General features: G+C 31.2%; 2 protein-coding genes across 2 annotated transcripts in view; both read left to right on the top strand.

The window, feature by feature from the left end:
• Window positions 1–1,400: 1,400 nt before the first annotated feature.
• On the top strand, window positions 1,401–5,384 carry LOC135958136 (uncharacterized). The gene is made up of 3 exons (XM_065509009.1): window positions 1,401–1,454; window positions 4,778–4,901; window positions 4,977–5,384. The coding sequence occupies exons 1-3, from the start codon at window positions 1,401–1,403 to the stop codon at window positions 5,192–5,194; spliced, it is 396 nt and encodes a 131-aa protein (XP_065365081.1). The 3' UTR covers window positions 5,195–5,384.
• Window positions 5,385–9,340: 3,956 nt separating this feature from the next.
• LOC135958956 (protein snakeskin) overlaps window positions 9,341–22,923 on the top strand; it is a 42,580-nt gene continuing 28,997 nt past the window's right edge. The window contains exon 1 of the mRNA XM_065509904.1: window positions 9,341–9,486. Coding sequence (XP_065365976.1) covers window positions 9,445–9,486 — 42 coding nt within the window. The 5' untranslated portion in view covers window positions 9,341–9,444. The remainder of the gene's footprint in view (window positions 9,487–22,923) is intronic.

The raw sequence follows: 22,923 nt of genomic DNA, 5'->3' as shown, positions 1-22,923 counted from the left end.
CAGGGCATGGTCATCTCATGTGGAGGTGATGTGTACTGACCACCGAGATCGCGAGATTTGACCCCTTTAGACTTTTTCTTAAGTTGCAGTTCTATGCGAATAAGTCACAAACCACAGACCTGCGCCGACTAAAAATAACGACGTCGGCGGCTGACCCAAAAAAATGTTGGCGGCGGCTTAAATCCGGCTGTCAGTCAGCCTTCTAAAGAATAATTACTCAAATTGTAAAAAATTCAAAATTTAAAATGTGGAATTTCGAAAATTTTATAAAATTATTAAGAAACTTCAATCAAAAATGGCGGCTATTTTCAAGCCGATTTTCAGGCGGCTTTTAAAATTTTTCGGCGGCTAGGCTCAGCCAGCTTACAGCCGTTCGCCGCAGGTCTCTGCCTCAAAGCCAACATAACCCATGATCATCGATCAAATTCAGCCTGATTTATTCGCCAGAGTCATCGAAAATTGGACATTTCGGATGCGCTCCATCCAGTGAAGCCGCGGCGGACATTTGCACGATGTTATATATAGGAAACCATTCGGGAAATAGACTCTGAAACCGAAATTAGTGGACTAATCGCTTCAAAACTTGGCATATTGATTGAGTAGATGATTTAAGCTTTAAGGTAAGAAGGAGAACTGTTAAAAAGAAGACTATCAATGTGAAGTACATTCCCAGTCGCTTTGAACTCCCCCAAAAAACGATTGATTTTATTTATATGGTAGAGGTTAATTTTGTAAGTTTATCATAATTATTACATTTGATGTATCGTTTATATTTTGTATGCAACATCACTGCCACTTCAAGCATCTGTTATGATCTCTTTATCATACCAAAAGTAGAATTTTCAGAATTTCATGTTTTTTTTTTTTTTGTAATTTTTTCATAATTCCAAATTCAAGTTGAAAAGCGTACAAGTGTACAACATATTTCCTTTTTGACTCTGCATGATTATTAATTAATTGTTTTATAATTTCATCATTTGTTTTGAGCTTCTACTTTTTTTTTGGAATTTTTATTTTGTATTTTTGCTCGACTGTGGGTGGGAAAAGGAAAAAAAACTACATATTGCTTGAGTGCAATATGTAAACGTCCATAGTTCAGCTGGTTGTTGGGTCGTCCAGTATTTAATTCGTTGTAAAAATTAAATTAGCATAACTCAATCACAGTGGTTTTTTGTTATGTGTAACTGGAGGTTTGTCAGTTGTGATTTAACAACCATCATGTCGAATACATTCGAACGGAAATCGTCTTTAATTAATCGGAATTTAAAGAAATTTTTGTGAAAATCTCCCAAACAATTTATGTGCATAAAAGGATATGGATATTAAAAGCTAAAGGATTACGAAAAAGAAAAATATAAATTAGTTAAAAAATTGGTTGGTTTTTTTGATTGTTTAACAAAATGTCACACGGTGAACGTAAAGGACGCATAAATTTGGTGAAATTTTTGGAATTGGTAATTATTTTTTTGGTGAAATATAAAACAAAAAACTAAGTGTAAAATACGATTTCAAGATTTTTAAAAAAACTGACAGTGAGTGAAAAGTGATAACAACTAATTTGTATCTAGAAACAATTCGAACCTGTTAAGAGAACGAATCTGTTATCAACTTTTTCAATATTCATTTAAGATAATTGAAATATGACTTAAAACAAACAAAACTAAATTAAAAATTTTATTAACATAACCGAAAAAATCGTTTCCTAGAACTAAAATTGACAAATAAATCGTTTGCAACAATAAATTTCCTTCGATCAACTGTTTTCAACTTAAATTTAGCTATATAAAGTTCAACAACAGGTGAATCTTCGCTCCGGAACGACCTGAGACTCACTCGGCTGAAGATTGTCTCTTTCGATCAACCTTTTTCATCTTAAAGTTCGGAATAAAAAGTTCCTCAACAATTGAATCTACGCTCGGGAACGATCTGAAAATCACTCGGCTAAAGATTGTCAATTTAGTGACAGCTGTATCTATCGAATGTTTTTCCCCCATTAGAGGACTTTCAACGACAACAGACCTGTTACAATAATATAAATCTATTTTGTACGTCGATAAAAAGGAGTAAAATACAAGTGCACAAACAAATTTGAAACTATTCAAAATATTCTGAGTTGAATTTAATACACATTTGAATAAAGGTGCAGGAAGTGTGCTTCCATGGAAGACGCAAAGTTCCATAAGGACCTATGGCTAAGAGATGAAGACTAATCTAATGGATGAAGAAGCTTTTGAGTACTCAACCAAGCATCCAAAGTGGAAATGTGCACGAAATGTTCTAAAAACTTAAAAAGGGTCATTAATTATGAGCTTCCTATCTTTAAATTTAAATAAAACAAAGATATGTGTGAGATATCTTCAAAATATTTTATTCGTTTGAAATGCCTATGATGGCATTATGTACGGAATACAACATCGTGCAAATGTCCGTCGCGGCTTCGCTGGGTGAAGTGCATCCGAAATGTCAAATTTTTCATGACTCCGGTGCATAAATCAGGCTGAATTTGAGGGTAGCTGTGGTTTGTGTCTTATTCGCATAGACCTGCAACTTAAGAAAACCGCACAAGAAAAAGTTTAACGGAGACCAATTGCACGATCTCGGTGGACAGTTCACATCACATCTACCTGATATGACCTCTCAAATTGCTCGTGCAGAATGTCCATGTGGCTTAAACTATGTGGCACGTATAGTCGTCTTGTTGAAATCACATGACGTTGGAGTCCATATCATCCAATTCAGCCAAAACAACAAAATCTACAGCAAACATTGACTTTTTCGGGATGCATTGGACACTCTTGGAACTCATGTGGATTGATATCGTCTTAAATTTGACAATTATGTTTGTTAACGAACCCATTCATCCAAAAAAAAAGCTAATGTTGGGTTTATAACTACAAAATTAAAAGAGTTCCATGTATGAGGAGGTCTCAGTCTCAGTATGGATCTTCCTGTTGGTTAAGCAATATCTGAACCTGTTTTCTATCCAGGTTATATGACGAATCAGACTATAACAACGAACTCCACCCTCCGGGGAATGTCATTAAAATATTTGCCGACGGATCAAGATCACATGGAAGTAGTATCAATTCGCACCAGTTGAATTTGAGACTGTCCCTCAGGCTATCGGATTACGGTAGATTAATACAAGTTTTACGGTCCTATGCTCCTTGTTAAAAGGAAACAAATATATAATTCAAGTTTATAAAGGAAAATTGTCAAAGAAAGTCGAATCTTTATATGGTTTTCTAGATATGGAAATATTATAAAGTAAATGGACTTGCGAATGCCGACATCACTGTCCTTCCTTTGACATTCTTCTAGCTACAGATAAACAACTAATTGCACATTTCTTTATCTCATTACCAAGGATAGATGGCAGAAATAGATTACTCGCAAGGAGACCAAAAAAATCTTGTCTAACATGAATATGCAGAGGTCTCGATATGTGATAAATTCCACCTAAAGAACCTCAAAAATTGCGATTCCCTTATAAAAACTTCTTGAAGTTGCAACGACGAAGAGGAATAGAAAACAACATCATATCATCTTCTCTGTTAGTGTCCTGAATTAAGACGGAGGATATTTGGACATGAAATACCGAAGTTATAAATAATGTTTCTTAATAAAATCATTGATTATAAGTTAAACGCTGTATTATCGCATCTGATCTATGAGCGCTACAAAAATTGGATGATTGGCTAGAGAAAAGATAAGCTTACAGATCATTGTTTAAGAAATGTGACAATAATTAAGATTTTGAAATATATATAAGAATGCTTTAAATGGACAACAGAATATGAACATTTCTTGAGATCATAAGGGTCTGAAATATATCTGCATTATTATTGATCTTTAATGGCACCTCAGAAGAAAGTTTAATGTGTTCAAATCGCTGCTCAGAGACGTCCAATTAACGTTGACGGTATATATCACCAATACTAAACTGATTCCGAAATTCTATCACCCAGTTTCCCAAGACTTTGTAGAAGGATTCTACATCTATCCTATGAATGTCTCTAATGATATTTCCTTTAAGGTTTTGAATAATTGCTGGATTATCATCAATCATTAATTGCACCACAGAAAAAACAAATCGTAACATTTTCAAATCGCAGCTCCGAGGAAACCAATTAACATCTACCTGAAGGTTGATATCACCATTACCAAACTTAGTAAAAATCCTGACACCCTGTTTCACAAGAACTTTTTGAAGGTTTCTGCTATTAACTCATGAATGACTCGAATGATATTCTACTTAAGGGTCAATATCGTGTGTGGATTATCAGCCATCTTTAATTACACCACAGAAGAAACAAGTCTAATGATTCAAATACCAGCTTCAAGGCGGCCAATTATCATCGACGGTTGATATCACGATTGACAAACTTTGTACGAAATTCTAAAATTTCTCAAGCTCTGGTTGATGGTTTTTGGATCTATCTCGTGAATGTTTTCAATGATATTCCATTTATGGTTCAGAATCGTTGCTGGATTATTATCGATCTTTAATAGCAACACAGGAAAAAAGTATAAATAATTCAAATCGCTGTCCCGAGACGGCCAATTAACATCGAAGATTGGTATCACCATTTCCAAACTGTCAACCCAGTTTCAATTTAAAGCTCAATTCAAAATTATATTTGAAAATAAATTGTTTAGAAACCTATTTTTAAACCTGAATGGTTAAATCTATTGGAATCCTACTTTTCCCCAATGTGTACTAAAATTAAACTAGTTTTTACCCCTCATTCTTTTTTAACATAATTATTTTTTTCAGGGCTTTTCAGTTGCTTGTCTGGTCTTGCATTATTACAGTTTTGATGATCGTGATATATTGGCGTCATTATTGGCTACCGGTACATTTGCCGGCTACATTGTTGTGCTCTTTGGAGTATTTGTGGGTAAATACAAATATTTTGCACTATTTTTCCTCTTCTAAAACTGCAACTAATACAAACAAATTTTCCATTTTACAGGTACCTTAATGCGTGCCTCTATTCACCGAAGAATCGACATATTTTTCAGTATCATGGGCTGTGCCTTATTTATAGCATCCGGTGTATTTGTCATAGAGGCCTGGGAACATTCATTTCGTACGCGTACCCGCGATTTAGCTTTAATAAAAGCTTCGTTGGCGATCGTCAATGGCGTACTATTCGGGTTTGATGCAATCTTTACTTTTCGCGATAAATAATGTTTAATAGTAATAAGTTAAAACTATTATAATGATAATAAATAATAATATTTTCTATATAATGTATTATTTTGCATTTAAGACGATATTTTTTTTATTATTCTAACTTCTAAACTAAGTTTTGTAAGAAAGTTTTTGTTCTTCCTTTTTATTTCTATGCGTCGCAATAAAGTGTGTATTTTTTATTTAATCGTACAAAATGTATTTCAATGTTGTTGTAATTTCATAACCAAAAAAGGAAGAAACTGAATTTAGGAAATATGTTTTACCCACCTTTTATTATTTTTATGCGTATTTCTTTTGATTTTTTTTCTATTCATTTCAATTTCTTTCCTTTTGGTTTCACATTGTATTAATTCGTACATAATAAATCTTGTTTTTTTTTTGTAGCTTCTAATATTGTGTTTATTGTTGTTCTTATTGTGATGTCATATTTAAGATCCATTGTAATTGTTGCCGCGAAAAATAGTGGCTTTGGTTCTCACACTTTGGTGTGTCTTGGATGCGTCATAGTTTCTAATGTCAGACTTCATTCATACACACATTTGTTAACTACGCAATTGAAATGTTGCTCAACATTGTATATTGTTGTCTTGAAATATAAATGACAACATGTTTCTTTTAGAAATTTTGTTGGTGGATCAGGGTTGGATAATTTGAAACAATGTTACTTGATACTATTTAATGTTAAACAAGTAAGAGAGCTATATTCGGCTGTGCCGAATCTTATATACCCTTCAAAATAAAAATTTTAAATATTTTTAGGTAAACAAAATTTATGTTTTATTGCAGTTTTTGAATTTTTTGGAATACAAATTTTTTGAATTGTTTTTATAAATTTTAAATTTTTTTTTTTTTAAATCTTAAAATTTTTTTTTGTTTTTTTAAATTCTTTTTAATATTTAGCGAAAAAAAAAATGTTGGTGAAAAAAAAATCGGCTTAAAAAATATTTGCCTGATTTTGACCCATTGTAGGTCCAACTTACTAAGGCTTTATATGCGTCATTGCAAAGGTCTTTGAAATATCTATCATTAGATATCCATATTGTCTATATTAATGACTTAGTAATCCAGATATTGGTCAAAAATCGAGGTTGTCCTGGTTTTTTCCTCATATCTCAGCCATTTGTGGACCGATTTTGCAGATTTTAAATAGCAAACTTCTCGAAAGCATGTGTGACAGAATTATTGAACATTTGGATCCCGAAGATATCTGGGGTCTTCAGAAAATTGAATTCAACAGACAGGCGAACATGGCTTAATCGACTCCGCTATCTATAAGGATCCAGAATATATATATACTTTATAGGGTCGGAAAATTGTATTGTGGACATTACAAACGGAATTACAAACTTATATATACCGTAATACAACTGGGAATAGTTTGGTAATCCTTAAAAATTTTCTGTAGATTGGGTAAAAATCAGTAAATTAAGTAAAAATAAATGCTTCATCTATCGAATTGGCAGTCATTTATTCAGTTTGTTTTCCCTAACCTCCATGGACGGATATAGCGGTCAACCACAAATGCAAATGATAAAATTGGAACGATGCCATTCCTCATGAGATCCAAGAGTTTCTAATGCATCCTGAAGAAGTCAATGTTTGGTGTGAATTTTGGGCGATCAATATTTCTTTGAGAACACCGTTGGTCAGGCTATCACCGTCAACGGCAAACTCGATGATTACAAACTTATTTTGGCCGGAATTGGATGATATGGACACCAACGACAGCACGGTGCACCACATCTCATCCCCACGTGGAGGTGATGTGAACGGGCTACTGAGATTGTGGGATTTTTACCCCTTTAAACTTTTTCTTGTGGGGTTTTCTTAAGTCGCAGGTCTATGCGAATAAACCACAAACCACAGCGGCACTCAAAACCAACATAACCTATCCCTTCGGTCAAATTCAGCCTGAGATATGCGAAAATGTCATGGAAAATTGAACATTTCGGATGGCCACCACCCAGCTAAGCCACGGCGGACAGAAGAGGTGATTTTGATACGGAAGACAGAGATCGCCCATGCCAGCCAAAAAAGTTTGAAGACCATGAATTGGCTGCAGAATAATTTAGAGCTACTCAAGCAGCAATTTCAAAATGTTTGCGAGCAGCAGGAATCATCCGAAAGCTGGGATATTGGGTACCATACGAATTGAAGCCGAGAGACCTCGAAAGACGATTTTGCATGTCCGAAATGATGCATGAACGCTATAAAAGAAAATCATGTTTGCAACGAATCACAACTTACGGTGAAAAATGGATTCATTACGATAACCCGAAGAGTAAGAGGTCGTATGTGAAGCTCGACCAACCAGTCGAATCGACACCAAAGCCAAACATCCATGGTGCTAAGGTAGTGCTTTGTATTTGGTGGCAGCAAAAGGATTCTATCTGTTATGAGCTGCTGAAATCTTATCAGACCATCACAATCACATGGAACCTGTAGTGAACGCAACTGATTCGTTTAAAGCGAAAAACGACCAGAATATTCCATCATGACAACACTCGGCCACATTCTGTAAAGTTAAAAACTATTTAGAATGAAGTATTTGGGAAGATTTGCCTCATCCGCCTTATAGTTCAGACCTTGCCCCGTTTGAATAATATTTGTTTCGATAGATACAAAACGTTTTCTCTGTTATACTCTTCACTTTCGAAATTGACATGGTTCGTTCTTGGCCTCAAAAGATGTGCAGTTATTTTGGCTCGGAAACCATATGTTGCCAGAATGATGGGAAAAGTTAGTAGCTAACAATGACCGATACTTCAAATAAATTTATATTGTACACCTAATAACATTTGATGTTAAGAAAAATCTCATAAAATTTTTTAATTTCTCGGCTTCAATTTTTATTTTCCCAATTTAAATTTGTTTTTTCTTAATATTAATTTTGATGGCATGTAATTCTTACAAATAAATTTATTGCATCCCGTATATTTATTTGAATTTTTCGAGTTATTTGACCGATTTGAACAAAATAAGCAAGAGGACATTTGGACAATCTTGACCCATGAATTTCGACGTCTATTTTTATTTCCCAATTTCTATTGGTTTTTGTCAATATTGTTACGTTTTGACCTTTTCAAAACGTTTGTTTATTTCCTTTAAATAAACCGGATACTTTTGATTGCAAATAAAAGCCGTTTAGTAGTTTGAAAATTGTAACAACTCTTTATTTAAAATGTACAACAACAACAGAATTAAATAGTCACTCAATGTTTTTTTTATACACGTTTATAAATCCGCAGAAATACAAACATACTTTATAATGTACACGAATTCACTTGAAAAACACAGCACACTCAGTTGATGTTTATTCAAAAAGCGTCTCTGATCAAACTGACTCACGACTGCAACCTCTGCCACTATTTTTAACACTGCATTACCGTCTAGAAAGCTCTATTTCTTCAATGTTCTTTAACTGAATATTCGAATTCGAATATACGGTCGCAGCAAACAGCGTTGCCATACTTACGATCAATGGTCAACTGAAAGCTTTTATTCAATGTTAATAATGCCCACAGATATGTTAAAGTTTGGGCACTGCCATTTGAAAGCATTATGCAACTTTAAATCAGCCGTTAAAATCGTTATATTTGAATTCAAGTACAATTTCGTAACAATATTAATTTGCTATTTGAATATTAAAGTTAATTTATTTTTTCTCAATATTAATTTTTGGTTTCAGAATTTTTATTTATTTTTTTCGCAATATAAACTTGCATTTCGTATTTCAATTTTTATTTCTCAATATTTATTTGGATTTTTTTCTCAATTTCAAATTGAAATGTTGTAGTTCTACTAACTGAAACATAATCGTTTAATCTCACAACAAAACACTTAAAATTTTATTAAAATAAGTCACTTGGCAGTTTGTATGTCACCCAGTGTATTTTAATGTTTATAGACATTCAAGATAAAGTAAATGTTGCCAGATAATATCATGATTATAAACATGTATTAAAGAAATGTTGCTAACAAACTTGTTGATTCAACACAAAGTAACAAATATAAACAGATACATGAAGCTAACCTTAATCTTTGTTGGTATACAAAACAAAAACACAATTTTTTTTTAAGATTTTTGTTGTTACTCTATGAAAACTTTATTGAAAAATTGGAAACACAAAAAAAAATCAGTCGTTCTGCAAAGCTTAGCGTAAAAGCAACCAATAGCGGTAAAACAAAATCGAAAGAGTTTAATAAAAAAAACAAAAGTGTAATAAAATAAATAATTTAACAACATGCAATTCAACAATCGTTTAATTTTGAAAATTATTGAATTGGTGAGTTCCAAATTTGTTTGAGTTATTGCTGTTTACAAAAAAAAAAACTATAGACAGCTATTTCAAAAAAGAATAAATAAACAATTTATTTATGTGAACAATTATTGTATGTTTATAATAAAGATTTATAAAGTATCTTTCTTATTTCTTTACAAAAAAACAAAAAGTAAAAAAAAAAAACTCGTCTGTGTTTCTTTAAATTTTAAAACAACAAATTTTTGTTTGTGCAAATTTTTTTTTTTATATTTGTTATATGAATGTGTGGATCTGGTATACAAAATTTTGTATCTGGATTTTTTTATTATTTATTTATTGTTCTTTGAATTTTTCTTTCAATTTGTGTTTTTATGGCAATTTTCTTTAAAAAAAATATATGTTTAATGTTTTTCTGAACTTTTCACTCTTGAAACGCATTTTTATATATTTTTATTTTTTTATAACTTCAAACGGGTTTAGGAACAAATTTGAAGGTTTATTTTTTTTAATTAATTATCTACATCTGTCCAAAAACTATGTGCAAAGTATATCAAAAATAATTAAGCATGATCTCATACAGTGTTTTTAATTAATTTCAGTTTTAATATGGATTCCCTAAATGTGTTTTTATTTACCAAAATTATTTTACGCTGCGTGTTTATTTTGCAGTACAGACAGTCTTTTTTGTACAGCCCAAATATAATTTTATATGAACTGTTTGTTAGTGGTTAAATGATCATTATCTTCATTTTTATATGTTTTTTTTTTAATTTAATGCTAAACGCGTATTTTTACCTAAATATGACCCTGACCATTTTCCTAATACTCCTTCGCTACTTCAAACTTTAAAATATAGTCATACCCATTTGAAATGGTATGTTTAAAGGCTGCTAACATTCGAGTTTTTACGTTTTTAATTAATTACATTAATTTTAAATTTTTTATTGTGAAGAACTATTATTAATTTTACAAATAGGATTCCTAATTTCACGAACTTTTTCCCTTCCCGGGAAACAATAAAGAAATATTTTCGTTCCCGGGAATTTTCGGAATTTTTTAATAGTAAATTAAATCAAAAGCCATTAAAGTTGGTTGAACATTTTTAAAGGTTTTAATATTTAATTGGCATTTGACCGATGTTATCACACTCGTAGTTTTAATCGGTATATAATCGGTTAACAAAATTAAGACATCCGATTAACTCAATCTAGAAAACATGCATAATTCGTTTCGAAAAAAAAATCAATTTAGGAGGGTTACTCCCTAATTCGATTGGAAAAGAATTCGTTTCGAATTACAATGTAAAAAGATCTTTATCTGAAATGTTTGCTCTTAGTCAATATTGCTGCACAAAAGCTGTCCGGTTCGAAGGACCACAAATGTTTAGCTGAAAGCCGACTAAAGGGGGAAAGGCTGGATAAACTGGAAGAGATGTTCAAACGCTCCGAGCCTAAACAAAATCGTTTAGATTTTGTTACTCAGAACAATTGGACAACATAATATTTTCTAATTATTTATTCAATGCAGGGAAATGAGGAAAATCGCTAAGTGTTGTTTTGGCGTAAATAGAGTATAAAGGAATGAATAACTTTCGAATTAATTCATAGGCTGGAATTAATTAAATTTGAACTTAATTTACTAAAATCATAATTTGGAATTTAGAAATGTTACCCATTCATTCCATTAATCCATTTCCCTCTAATCTCTAAGTCATTGCTTCATTCAAAAGCTTTTATTTAAATAGAATTAATTCATTGTTGAATTAATTGATAATGAAATTAATTCATAACCATAATTCATTCAACGTTTGAATGATAAAATTTTTGTTAACTCTTTCAGTTTAAGTTTAAAATCAAAACAATTGAATTTTTACTTTAATCAAGGTTAGTTTATTATAAAAAGTAAGAAAAAAAATTTAAACCTAAAAAACTCCTCACAATTTCGAACATTACCGTTTTCGGATTTAGTTATAACTCCCCAGTATTTATATAAACAAATTTAAACCACTGTGTTATTGTTCAAAGTATTGGCTATGACCTTTTCCCATCTTTCCGGCAACATATGGATTCCGAACCAAAAGAACTGCTCATCTTTTGAGGCCAAGAACGAATCAAACCAATTTCGGATACTCTGTTCCAAAGTGAAGCGCGTATCCCAGAGAGAGTATAAAGCGGGTGAGGCAAAAACTTCTCAGCCACTTAATTCTAAATACTTTTTAACAGGTATTGCAACATGTGGCCTTGCGTTGTCATGATGGAATATTACGGTTTCATGACTGGCTGCATTATTTGGGCATTTTTCGGCCAATGCTCGATTCAAGCGAATCAGTTGCGTTCGCTACAGGTTCTCTGTGTAGTCCTATCATAATAGATAGGACCCTTTTACTGCCACCTTAGCGATATGGATATTTGGTGGTTGGCCGGGCTTCACATGGGATCTCTTACGCTTCGGTTTATTCACCCCTATCGGCAAAACATGTGAAATTTATGTTCCCATGAAATGTCGATTTCCCTCGAAGGGAAAATTGTTATCGTGATATTCCCATGAACTTTTCATTCACAATAGTTCATTGTAACAGATGTTTATTGCTTATAAAATTCCATCTAAAAATTTCCCATATTGGGGACTTTTTTCACGTGAACAAAGTTGATGAACGAATATTGGGAAATATTGATTCGCGATAGGGGTGATTGTAATGCATCCATTTTTCATCGCAAGTAATGATTCGATGCAAAATTTTGTTTCATTTATAGCGATTTTAGACATACAAAATCGTCTTTCAAGGTCTCTCGGCTTCAATTCGTATGGTACCCACTTCAATCTAAATACTTTTTAATAGGTATTGCAACATGTGGCCTAGGAACCTTACGGTTTCATGTCTGGCCGCATATTCTGGGCGTTTTTCGGCCAATATCTCGCGTTAAACTCATCAGTTGCGTTCGTTACAAGTTCCCTGGGATGGTCTGGCCAGATTTCAGCAGCTCATAATAGATAGGACCCTTTTGCTCCCACCAAATACAGAGAAGTACCATAGCGCCATGGATATTTGGCTTTGGTGTCCATTCGGCTGGTTGGTCGAGCTTCACATACGACTTCTTACGCTTCGGGTTATAGTAATGGATCCATTTTTCATCGCAAGTAATGATTCGGTGCCAAAATGATTTTCTTTTATAGGGTTCAAGCAGCATTCGGACATGTAAAATCGTCTTTCAAGGTCTCTCGGCTCTAATTCGTAGCGTACCCAATTTCCTAGCTTTTGGATGAATCCTGCTGCTTGCAAGTATGTTTAAAATTGTTGCTTGAGTAGCTCCCAATGATTTTGCAAACTCTTGTTGAGTTTTACAATAATCTTCATGGAATTATGCCTCCAATTATTGGTCTTCAAACTTGGCTGGTCTGGGCGATCATTGTCTTCCTTCTACGTCGGCGCATAACTAGTACAGCTCATCATCAACGTGTATAGGGCCGTACATCTTACGTAGAATTTCCCTCTCAAACACTGCCAACAATGACTCGTCCGATATTTCCATTGTCCATAGAGCAGGACGGGTAAAATGAGCTATTTGTACAGTGTGATCTTCGTTCTTTGAGAGAGGACTTTACTTCACAATTGCCTACTAAGCCCAAGAGTTATTCTCCGCTTGATTTCTAGGCTGAGTTCGTTGTTGTTAGTAACACTGGCACTTAAATAAACGAAGTCTTTAACAACCTCAAAGTTATAGTCTTCGAAAGTTTGGCGCTGTTCGATACGCAACGAAGTTTTAATACTCGATATCGTCAGCATATGCAAGCAGCATGATACTTTTGTGGTAGAAAAAATGCGTGGTTTTAATTGTTGTTGATGCAAAGCCGGACGATCTTTGCAGGAATACGAAGCTCAGACATGGCGATATAAAACTTTTCTCTTATCGGGCTATCGAACGCAGCTTTGTAGTCGACGAATAGATATTGAGTGTCGATTTGGTTTTCTTTGGTCTTTTCCAGGGTTTGGCGTAGTGTGAATATCTGGTCTATGGTGCACAGGTCTAAAACTGCACAGCGGCCAAGTCATCGGCTTTATTATTCTTCAATTAATTCATAGACTTAACTCCTTAGTACTGAAAAAAAAAATTTTTAATGCATTCCTATGAGAATTCATTCTTTATAGAATTAATTCCTTACTGAATCAGTCAAGTTTTCTTTAAATCAAAACCATTACAAAATAGCTTAATAAAATTTGTAAAGGATTTGAATAAAAGACAATTTGAATGATTCCATAAGAAACTAATTCAATAAAGAATGAATTTTAAAAAAGTAGTGAATTCAATGGCCCATAATCATAGTCAAACACTAAAGTCGGTTCTTTTTAGAAACAACTTTAAAATAAAAACCTGCTTTTAATTATTTTGCAACTATAGTCAAAATTAAAGTATGTTTTAAATTGAACCGACTTTAACTGGGTGCCACCGCAAATGTAGAAAATGTTTTCATACAATATACAACAAAATACAGACAAGTGGCAACGCTGAACAGCTGACATACAAAATTAAAAAAAAAAATAAGAAGTAAACAATAAAAGTAACCGGGACAACTAAAGAAAAAAAGTAGTTTGTTGTGGAAAATAAAATATATAAGATGTATATCATAATTAGAATATTTTGGTACTAATTTTATTGATAACTGTTCAATAATTGCAAAATCTCTACCAATATCTTGTAACTTAAACATTTTTTACTTTCTGCCGAACTTTTTTACTTGGTGAAGAACAGCTGATGCTGTTGTTAAACGAGTTAACAACAGCTTCAGCTAGTTTTATATTTAAAGTCGACTTCAACGTCAGAAGTATACTTTAACTTGTCTATGATAGACCTAAAGTCCACTCTAGAGTAAAGTCGAGTTTAATTCTCTTAAATTATTCTTTATTTCTGACTATGATTATCGGCCAATATGTTTTAAGTCGTAATGAATTCTTAAATGGAGTGGTTAAAAGACACATTTTGAAAATTGAATTAATTTTAATCATGAATTGAAAATGATTTTCTAAAGCCTAATTGTAATTTGATTTGAATATAAGATACATTTTATTAAGCAATTTTGTAATACATTTGAATGAATTCATAAGGAACTAATTCTGTAAAGAATTAATTTTCAAATAAATTAGTTCAATATGTTTGTGGTACTAAGATATCAAGAAAAGGTTCGAAAGATTTAAATCTTAATTCCATTTTCGAAATCAAAATAAATTGTATGCCTTAACTAAGCCGTCTGCACTTAAAATGTATTGAATTCATTCTTTATAGAATTAATTTCTTATTGAATCATTCAAATGCATTACAAAATTGTTTTGAAAATCTATTGAATGCATCAATTATTCTTTAATTTAAATCTATTACAAAAAGACTTTAGATAATTCGTTTCCATTTAATTTGTAACAAAAAAAAACTGAATGAAGCAAAATTATTTTATTTTAATTCTATGTATTAGGATTAGATTTGAATTAACACTGTGCGGTTTAGTGGTCACTTTACTAACCACATTTTCTATGGTCTTTAAAACAATAAACTATATTGGCATTTTGCTAAACAATTAAATTTGTTGAATTCATTGTTTATGTTTTAACTTTGCTGTCTGGTTAGATTAATAAGAGTCTTTCACGCATTCAATAAAAAAAGCTCAGAGTGTTTATTGTTCATCGAATTCACTGTTACTTTGCTATTACGTTTGTTTGGCCAGAGAATTTAGCCAAAATGATTTAGAATTAGATTTCATGTTGGTGGTTAGTAAACTAACCACCCCACTTCACAAAAAACCTTGGAATGGGGTTTTTTTTAGGTTTTGATTTATTTTTTCTTTCTTTTTATAATAAATTAACCTTGATTAAAGTAAAACTGCAATTGTTTTGATATTAAACTTAAGCTGAAAGAGTTAAGAAAAAGTTTGAATGAATTAATTTCATTATCAATTAATGCTACAATGAATGAATTCTATTTAAATAAATTTTAAATGAAGCAGAGAAATAGAGATTTGAGGGAATGGATTAATGGAATGAATAGGTAGCATTTTTTAATTCCGATTTAAGATTTTAGTGAATTTAGCTCAAATTTAATTAATTCCAGCCTATGAATTAATTCGAAAGTTATTCATTCCTTTATACTCTATTTACGCCAAAACAACACTTAGCGATTTTCCTCATTTCCCAGCAATTGAATAAATAATTAGAAAATATTATTTTGTCCAATTGTTCTGAGTAACAAAAGCTAAACGATTTTGTTTAGGTTCGTAGCGTTTGAACATCTCTTCCAGTTTATCCAGCCTTTTCCCCCTTTAGTCGGCTTTCAGCTAAACATTTGTGGTCCTTCGAACCGGACAGTTTTATTGAACAAGAGCAAACAGTACGGAGATCTTGTTACTGAGAGAATAAACTTTATTTACAAATTTGAAAACAACTATTTCCGGTGCAGTCTTTATATTGTTTTAAAGTATGAGTGTAAATTTGTGTGTGTTTACGTTTTGGAAATGATGTCATATTTGCCGGTTTCAATATTTGTCTGTTTATTTTTGTTGATTTCGTTTTTCACTACAAAACTTTATTTACCTCTTCTTTCAAATCAGTTTTAAACATAAAACTGGTTTGAAAACAAACAATAACAAAAAACTGCCCCAAATAAGTACAAACAACACCAAACAATTCTAAGCAAATGTTGTTCGAATTCCTCTTTGTTGGGGACGGACTTTTTTCAAATTTATTTAGAATTCTTGTCGGCTTGTTTAAGTTTTTTTTTAAGGCTTGAAATTTTATTCTATCCGGTTTCTTAAATTTGTTTCCTCTTTTGGCTATTCATTGTATTTCTTAAGTTTGAGAATATTATTTAATTTTTTTCAATAGATCTTTATTTTTTTGGGGGATTTTAAAGCTGCTGAATCATGACGTCAGTTTGTTTTTATTATTTGGTAAAATTTCATTAAATTGTAGATTGCATGTCTGAAAAAATAGTCTTAAATTAAATATAATTGATAATTTAGCTGGATTAATTTATTTTATTATTAAATTTTTTAATGTATTATCTCTCTCACACACACGCGCAAAAATCAAATTATTTAACAATTTACTAAATGTATTGAATTTGAATTTTATGATTTGTTAAATTCTTTGTGCAAATTTTGTATAATTTCTATAGGTTTCCAAAAATGTTCAAATTCTAAGACCCAAAAATTCAAGCACTTGAACATTTTTTTGGAATTTGATGTAATTATGTTTTAAACTTGAAAATATTTGAAAAAATTAAATATTTTTGAAACAAAAAACATATGGCTGGAATTTATGTTTCCTTTTTAATGGTGAATGCTATTGAAATAAAGTGTAATTCAATTGCTTGACTTTAATTCAAGGCTTGAATTACACTTGCATTCAACTTGTATTACAGTAAAAAAATGTTTTTTGGGTAAGAGGAATGTTTGAAAATCTGTTAAAATATTGTTACGAAATTGTACTTGAATTCAAATATAACGATTTTAAGGGCTGATTTAAAAGTAGCCTAATGCTTTCAAATAACAGTGCTGTAATAGCAAACTGTAACATATCTGTGGGCATTATTAAATAAAATCTTTCAGTTGATTTGATCGTAAGTTGGCAACGCTGTATTCGAATTCGAATATTCAGTTAAAGAACATTGTAGAAAGTACACCACAGATGGCGTATGTATTAGTAAGATCTAGAACCATGGTAGGCGTTCATATTGTTGAGGTTACGATGATTTTCGTCAAACAACCCGAATGTGAACAAAAGAGCGTAATAGAGCGTAAAGATACACACAATTCATTCAGTTTCTTGATGTTGTTGTGAATATTTTATTTTTTACCCAAAAGAGCACACAAATTAAATGCCTCTTAAATGCAGAGGTTGCAGTCGTGAGCAAGGTTGCCAATTTAGCCATTTTCCGGCTAGATCTAGCGATTTTATTTTCATTTAGCCATAAAAAAATGGCTAGATTTTATCTAGCCGGAAGATCTAGCCATTTTATTTTGTCTTAGCCTTTTTTATTTTATACTTTTCTTGAACATTTTTGGAATTTTTTAAAAATAAAACAGTATTTTTTATCAAATGACAAAGATTTGATGAGAATATTATTGCTTTTTGGAAACAGGCTTCGAAATTGTTTCCAAAGCAAACACATCAGGCATATTCAAAAATCAATTTTGCATTTCCTCAATGGATCCCATTTTGAATGTAAGTGCCCAGAAATTTGTTTAATTTATCAAAAAGGAATAAAAAATTATTGATATTACAATATTTATCCCCATTTTCTCAATCTCTGATTATTTTTTATCGTGACGACATCCTGACAGTTCTCATACAAAAATTCTATTAATTGAGAAAATGGGGGTTAATCTGCTAAATCCCATTAACACGAAGTCGGCAAAAATTATTTTTGAAAACTGTCAGTAATACATAACCAGACTTCGTGGTAATTGAGGCAAGAAATGTAATATTTATGAATTTGTATTCAGTTATTTTTGGGTTTTAGCCATTTCTAGCCATTTTTAATTCAAAATCTAGCCATTTTCAGAGCTAAAGAGTTGGCAACCTTGGTCGTGAGTCAGTTTATCAGAGAAGCTTTTCGAATAAACATCAACTGAGTGCCTTAAAGTGTGTTGTGTTTTTCAAGTGAATTCGTGTACATTATAAAGTGTCTGTATTTCTGAGAATTTATAAACGTGTATAAAAAAACATTGAGTGACTATTTAATTCTGTTGTTGTTGTACATTTTTAAATAAATAAAGAGTTGTTACAATTTTCAAACTACTAAACGGCTTTTATTTGCAATCAAAAGTATCCGGTTTATTTAAAGAAAATAAACCAAACGTTTTGAAAAGGTTAAAACGTAACAATATCAAAGATTTGTAATGAATTTTTCTATTATTCTAATATTTTATAATTTTTAGCTTTATATCTATAATTTGTTTATTTTTTTTTAAATTATAATTAAATTTTTATTGAAATCTTTTAATATTTCTCCTCACGTGAATTTATTATACTTCTAGTCATAAATTTTCCCAATGACTTGATTGTTTTATGACGAAATATTAAAAATTTACTGCCACAGTCTTACAAATTATTAATTACAAGTATTTGTTATTTATTACATTTAAAACTACCAGTATTTAAAAAGCTTTCTTGACAAACTGCACATTTACAGGAATTACAAAAATAATCCCTAACAATAGTCATTCTTAAGTGCCAGACACTTAAGGGAATTGTCTTGACATTGTTATTGTTTCCATTATATCTTTCGAATGCAAAGCAAGTGAAAGGGGTGAAGGAACCTATAATTTTCAAAACTAACACTCGAAATCTTATCATAAATATTTTGAACGCAGCCAACAGGCAAAATTTATAAAACAAATTAAACAAAATAAATATTAAAAACTAAAAAATTCACACACTGTTATGTATTCGAGTATCTCTGTCTGTATTGAATACTCTGCACATGTGTTAAAACAATTGAAATACAAATAGAATGTTTTGGAATACAAATAAATACAAATTTGAAAATTATTATCACAATATTTGCTTTAATATTATATATATTTTTTGGGGGTAATTTTATTCTCACTGCTGCTACTTATTAAAGTTACTTAAGGTAGGGTCACACATGATAAATATTTGACGAAAAAGACGTAACCAAAAATACACTTGAATTCTTTTATTTATTTCAAAAATTTATTTTACTTAGAATGATTCAAAACAAAATAAAAATAGTTTTATTTTATTTGATGCTGTTTGATCTTACAAAACACTTGTAAGAGTAAACACGTCAAACAAATTTGTGCTAAAAAAGTGGTTACGCTTTTTTGAGCAAATATTTGCCATGTGTGACCCTCCCTACCTTTAGAAACAAACAGATTTGTAATTGGAAAATCTAATGCGTCTAGGAAACCAACATAAACTATTTTATTTTATACACGCAATGGGTTTGAACTAAAATACACACCTTTTCCTAACAACAGTGATTAAAGCAACATTTAGCAGTATTTAAATCAGTGGTCGGCATTCATGGCCCTCAGGGGCCAACACGAATGTCAACGAAGTTTTTAAAAATAAAAATAAATAAGAAACAAAACTGACAAACAGTAGCTGTAATTATAAACTATATTCCATGTTCTCTTTATAACGACCACTGATTTAAATCACGGTAATGAATACACTAGGTTATTCTATTTAACATAATTTGAATTTTGTTTAATTATATGAACAGTGCGTTAAAGAAGATACAAATGTATACATTTTTAAGGTATTGTTAGATTTTTTATTAAGTGGGTGTTAAGTTAGGCCACTTCTTTAATTATAATAATATAATTAGTTGTATAATATTCTCAACTTTAACTTCTAACATATCGCCAGCAGAACATTCAAATCTTTACAGGAAAATATCGTTTTTATAATAGTAAATATAAGCAAATAATGGTGACAGCTAGAATAATTGCTTTTTAAGGCATATCAAAAGTTCTGCATCCATCGCTTTTTTCGGAAATAAGACGGAAAACAGCTTAATATTTGTACCACTTAGTGTGTTGCCAATTTGACATATTATCCCTCTCTAAAAGGGTACTCAGAGCTTTTAGTCTCGATCGGAACAAAAAAACTCCCATAACCTTTATTTCAACGGCAACATACCTTCGGATCCACTTTAAATGATATCCTAGCTAAAACTGTTTTCCGCAATTGTCCCAAGTTTGGTTAGGATAGGATCTCCCGTTTGAAAGATAAAGTCCATTTACAAAGTTGCACCCTTAAGTCAACAGCATACATACCTGGGTATCCATAGTAAAACGCATGCAAATTTAATGATAAAATTGAGAAGTATGGTATTTTTTCAACGTTTTTAGCCATCCTACATTTTTGATAACAGCGGGACCAAATATATCCCGATTTTCTCTATTTTTCTTTTATTGGACTAACAACAAATGTATATGTCAAACAAAAACAGAGTTATTTAAAAATCGTGACTGACTCCAAAGTTATATGTATTTGAATTTAAAAAAATATAAAAGGCGATTTTTCGCTAGCTTTTGGTAAAAAAGTACTTTTTTGTTTTTAAGTTATCTAAAAAAATTTCAAAGAAGATGTATTACGAATTTTAACTTTTTGAAAAGCTAACATTACGCTAAATATTTTAAATGAAAATAAATTTAAAAATTGTTGATTCAAATAACGCCTATTTTTTATGTAAAATTCAACTTTAGGGCAAAAATTCTCAAATCGCGTAGTCGATATCAAAATAAAGTAACCTATTTTAGATGGCCAAATATGTTCTTAATTATTTTGTAAAGGGTTCCGCTAACCCCGCTCCTGGTGTGGATATTATGGCAAAAAAACTAAAAATCCCATTTTTCGGATTTTTCAAAACTTTTTTGGGAATTACGGGATTCCTGATTATAAATTTCAAAATTTGTTTTTATTCTTCTATATCTAATAAAAATTTCATTAAAAACTATTAATAATTAAAAAATTAATTTTAATTTAAAAAATTTTTATCTTTGCAAAAACCCAATAAAAAGCATTTTTTGACATACCACCACTTTTTTCAAAAAACAATGACTAAATGTAAGGGTAAAACCGGTTATCATAAAATTTTTGAATCTTTTGTATATTTCTAAGAAAATAAAAAAATTAATACAGATATTCCAACAAACGAGTTAGATATTAGCATTTTTATGATAACTGCATGCCATTCACCATACAAAACGTATGAACATACCCAGGTATGTTGCTGTTGACGTGCGTAAAGAAGTTCTGCTGTTGACATAAAGAATAAAGAACATTCATTTAACATTCTCTCACCATTCGTTCATTTATCCGATCTGGTAATATTATTTTTGTTTTTTCACCGAAAGCAAGTTATAAAATATTGAAAACGATTTAAGCAAGATCGGTAATTTCTCTATCATAACAAACAGTATTAGGATGGGAATTGTTGATCCTTCCATTCTGTTGATAATCTAATCTCTGTATATTGATATTTGCCCCTACTCTAAAATCGTCCTCTGAGCTTTCAGTGTCGAAGTTGAACAAAAAAATTTATATACATAGTACGATCATTGCCAAAGTAAAATAAAATCCAAAACAATCGTCATACCCAAATAATATTTGGACCGGAAGTAAGTTCAGAAATATTAAACAGGTTGTAAGTGAGATCCGATCTTTCTATACCTCAAGATACAGTATTTGGAAGAGAATTGTTGATCTTTCTCTTCTGGTGATCGTCGCATCTCTGTCAATTGACTTTCGCCCACTGTAAAATTGCCTGATCATACTTAAATTTAATCGATTTAGTGTATTTTTTTTGGGTCGGAAACAAGTTATACAAATATGATTTAAATAAGATCGGATCTTTCTCTATCGCAACATACAGTATTTGGGTGGGAATAGTTGATCCTTCCCTTTTGCTGATCTTTGAATTTAATTGTTGATTATTCTCTTCTGATCATGTTCCATTCAATGTACCCAAAGTACCCAAATTATTTGCGGATAGAACAAAGATTTTAGTTACATTTCTTATTGTAAAATTGAAGTATTATTGTGCATTATTATATATATTTTTCTATAAACTATATTATGAAATGAATGAGATTTGTGGTAAAATATCCTCATGAACTCTCAGTCCAAGAACTTCATGTGACTAAATATCCTATGTAATTATCTTTCGAAGAAAGAAAGTAATGTAAAATCAAATTGATCGTAATGCTTAAAAGTGATCTATAAGATTTTGACAGGCAATTAATCATTGATCTATGAATTTGAGAATAAAAGTGAACGGTGGCCTATTCCGCCCAAATCCAAATAAAATTCTTTCCAGAGCAGATGTTCGCCTGATTTTAGGAAAGCCCGAAATAGTTCGCCTTAAACACAAGTGACTTCTTGAGCTTCTAAATCATAAGCTTATCTGTATCATCCGATTTACAGATGTGATTTGACAGCCGGTTCAATAAGCAGTTGAAATAGTTTAAGTGTTTTGGAGTTCATTTTTGAAAACAATGAAACCACATTCTTTTTATTTTGGTTTTGAGATTCATTCACAGCACTTGTGATCATGCAAGATCTGCAACTCAAAAACTAGAATTTGTTAACAAAACTTAAAACATGACGGTTTTTTTTACTGGAAAACATGATTTACCCAAATATTGAAAAATAAAACAGATTTTTGGACCCACAATTCATATTTTTGAGGATATAGAAAGAACCGCTTCCTAAAAGCAGTAGTGTAAGGGAATATAGGAAAAATTAAAAATTTGAAAAAACAAAAGCTGTGATTAAAACAGAACAAAGCACGCAGAAACAAAGTACAAAAATAATGTCTTCTATCTTCCGCTTAATAGTTTTTAATTGCACAAAGACTTGGGCAGGAATTGAACCTGCAACTATTATCTTGTGAATGTAAGTTGATGAAGAGCACAACATGATCTGACAATGTTTGGTGTGAC

Source organism: Calliphora vicina, chromosome 4 (genome assembly GCF_958450345.1).
Source record: "Calliphora vicina chromosome 4, idCalVici1.1, whole genome shotgun sequence".
Taxonomy (NCBI): domain Eukaryota; kingdom Metazoa; phylum Arthropoda; class Insecta; order Diptera; family Calliphoridae; genus Calliphora; species Calliphora vicina.
The sequence above is the reverse complement of the archived record's forward strand: the minus strand, read 5'-3'. Positions and strand labels throughout refer to the sequence as shown.

Excerpts from the sequence above, each read along its gene's own strand:
- LOC135958136 (XM_065509009.1), top strand. The coding sequence starts at position 1,401 with ATGTCACACGGTGAACGTAAAGGACGCATAAATTTGGTGAAATTTTTG. Across the intron at positions 1,455-4,777 it reads TGGTGAAATTTTTGGAATTG|GGCTTTTCAGTTGCTTGTCT; the intron begins GTAATTATTTTT and ends TATTTTTTTCAG. Across the intron at positions 4,902-4,976 it reads GCTCTTTGGAGTATTTGTGG|GTACCTTAATGCGTGCCTCT; the intron begins GTAAATACAAAT and ends TCCATTTTACAG.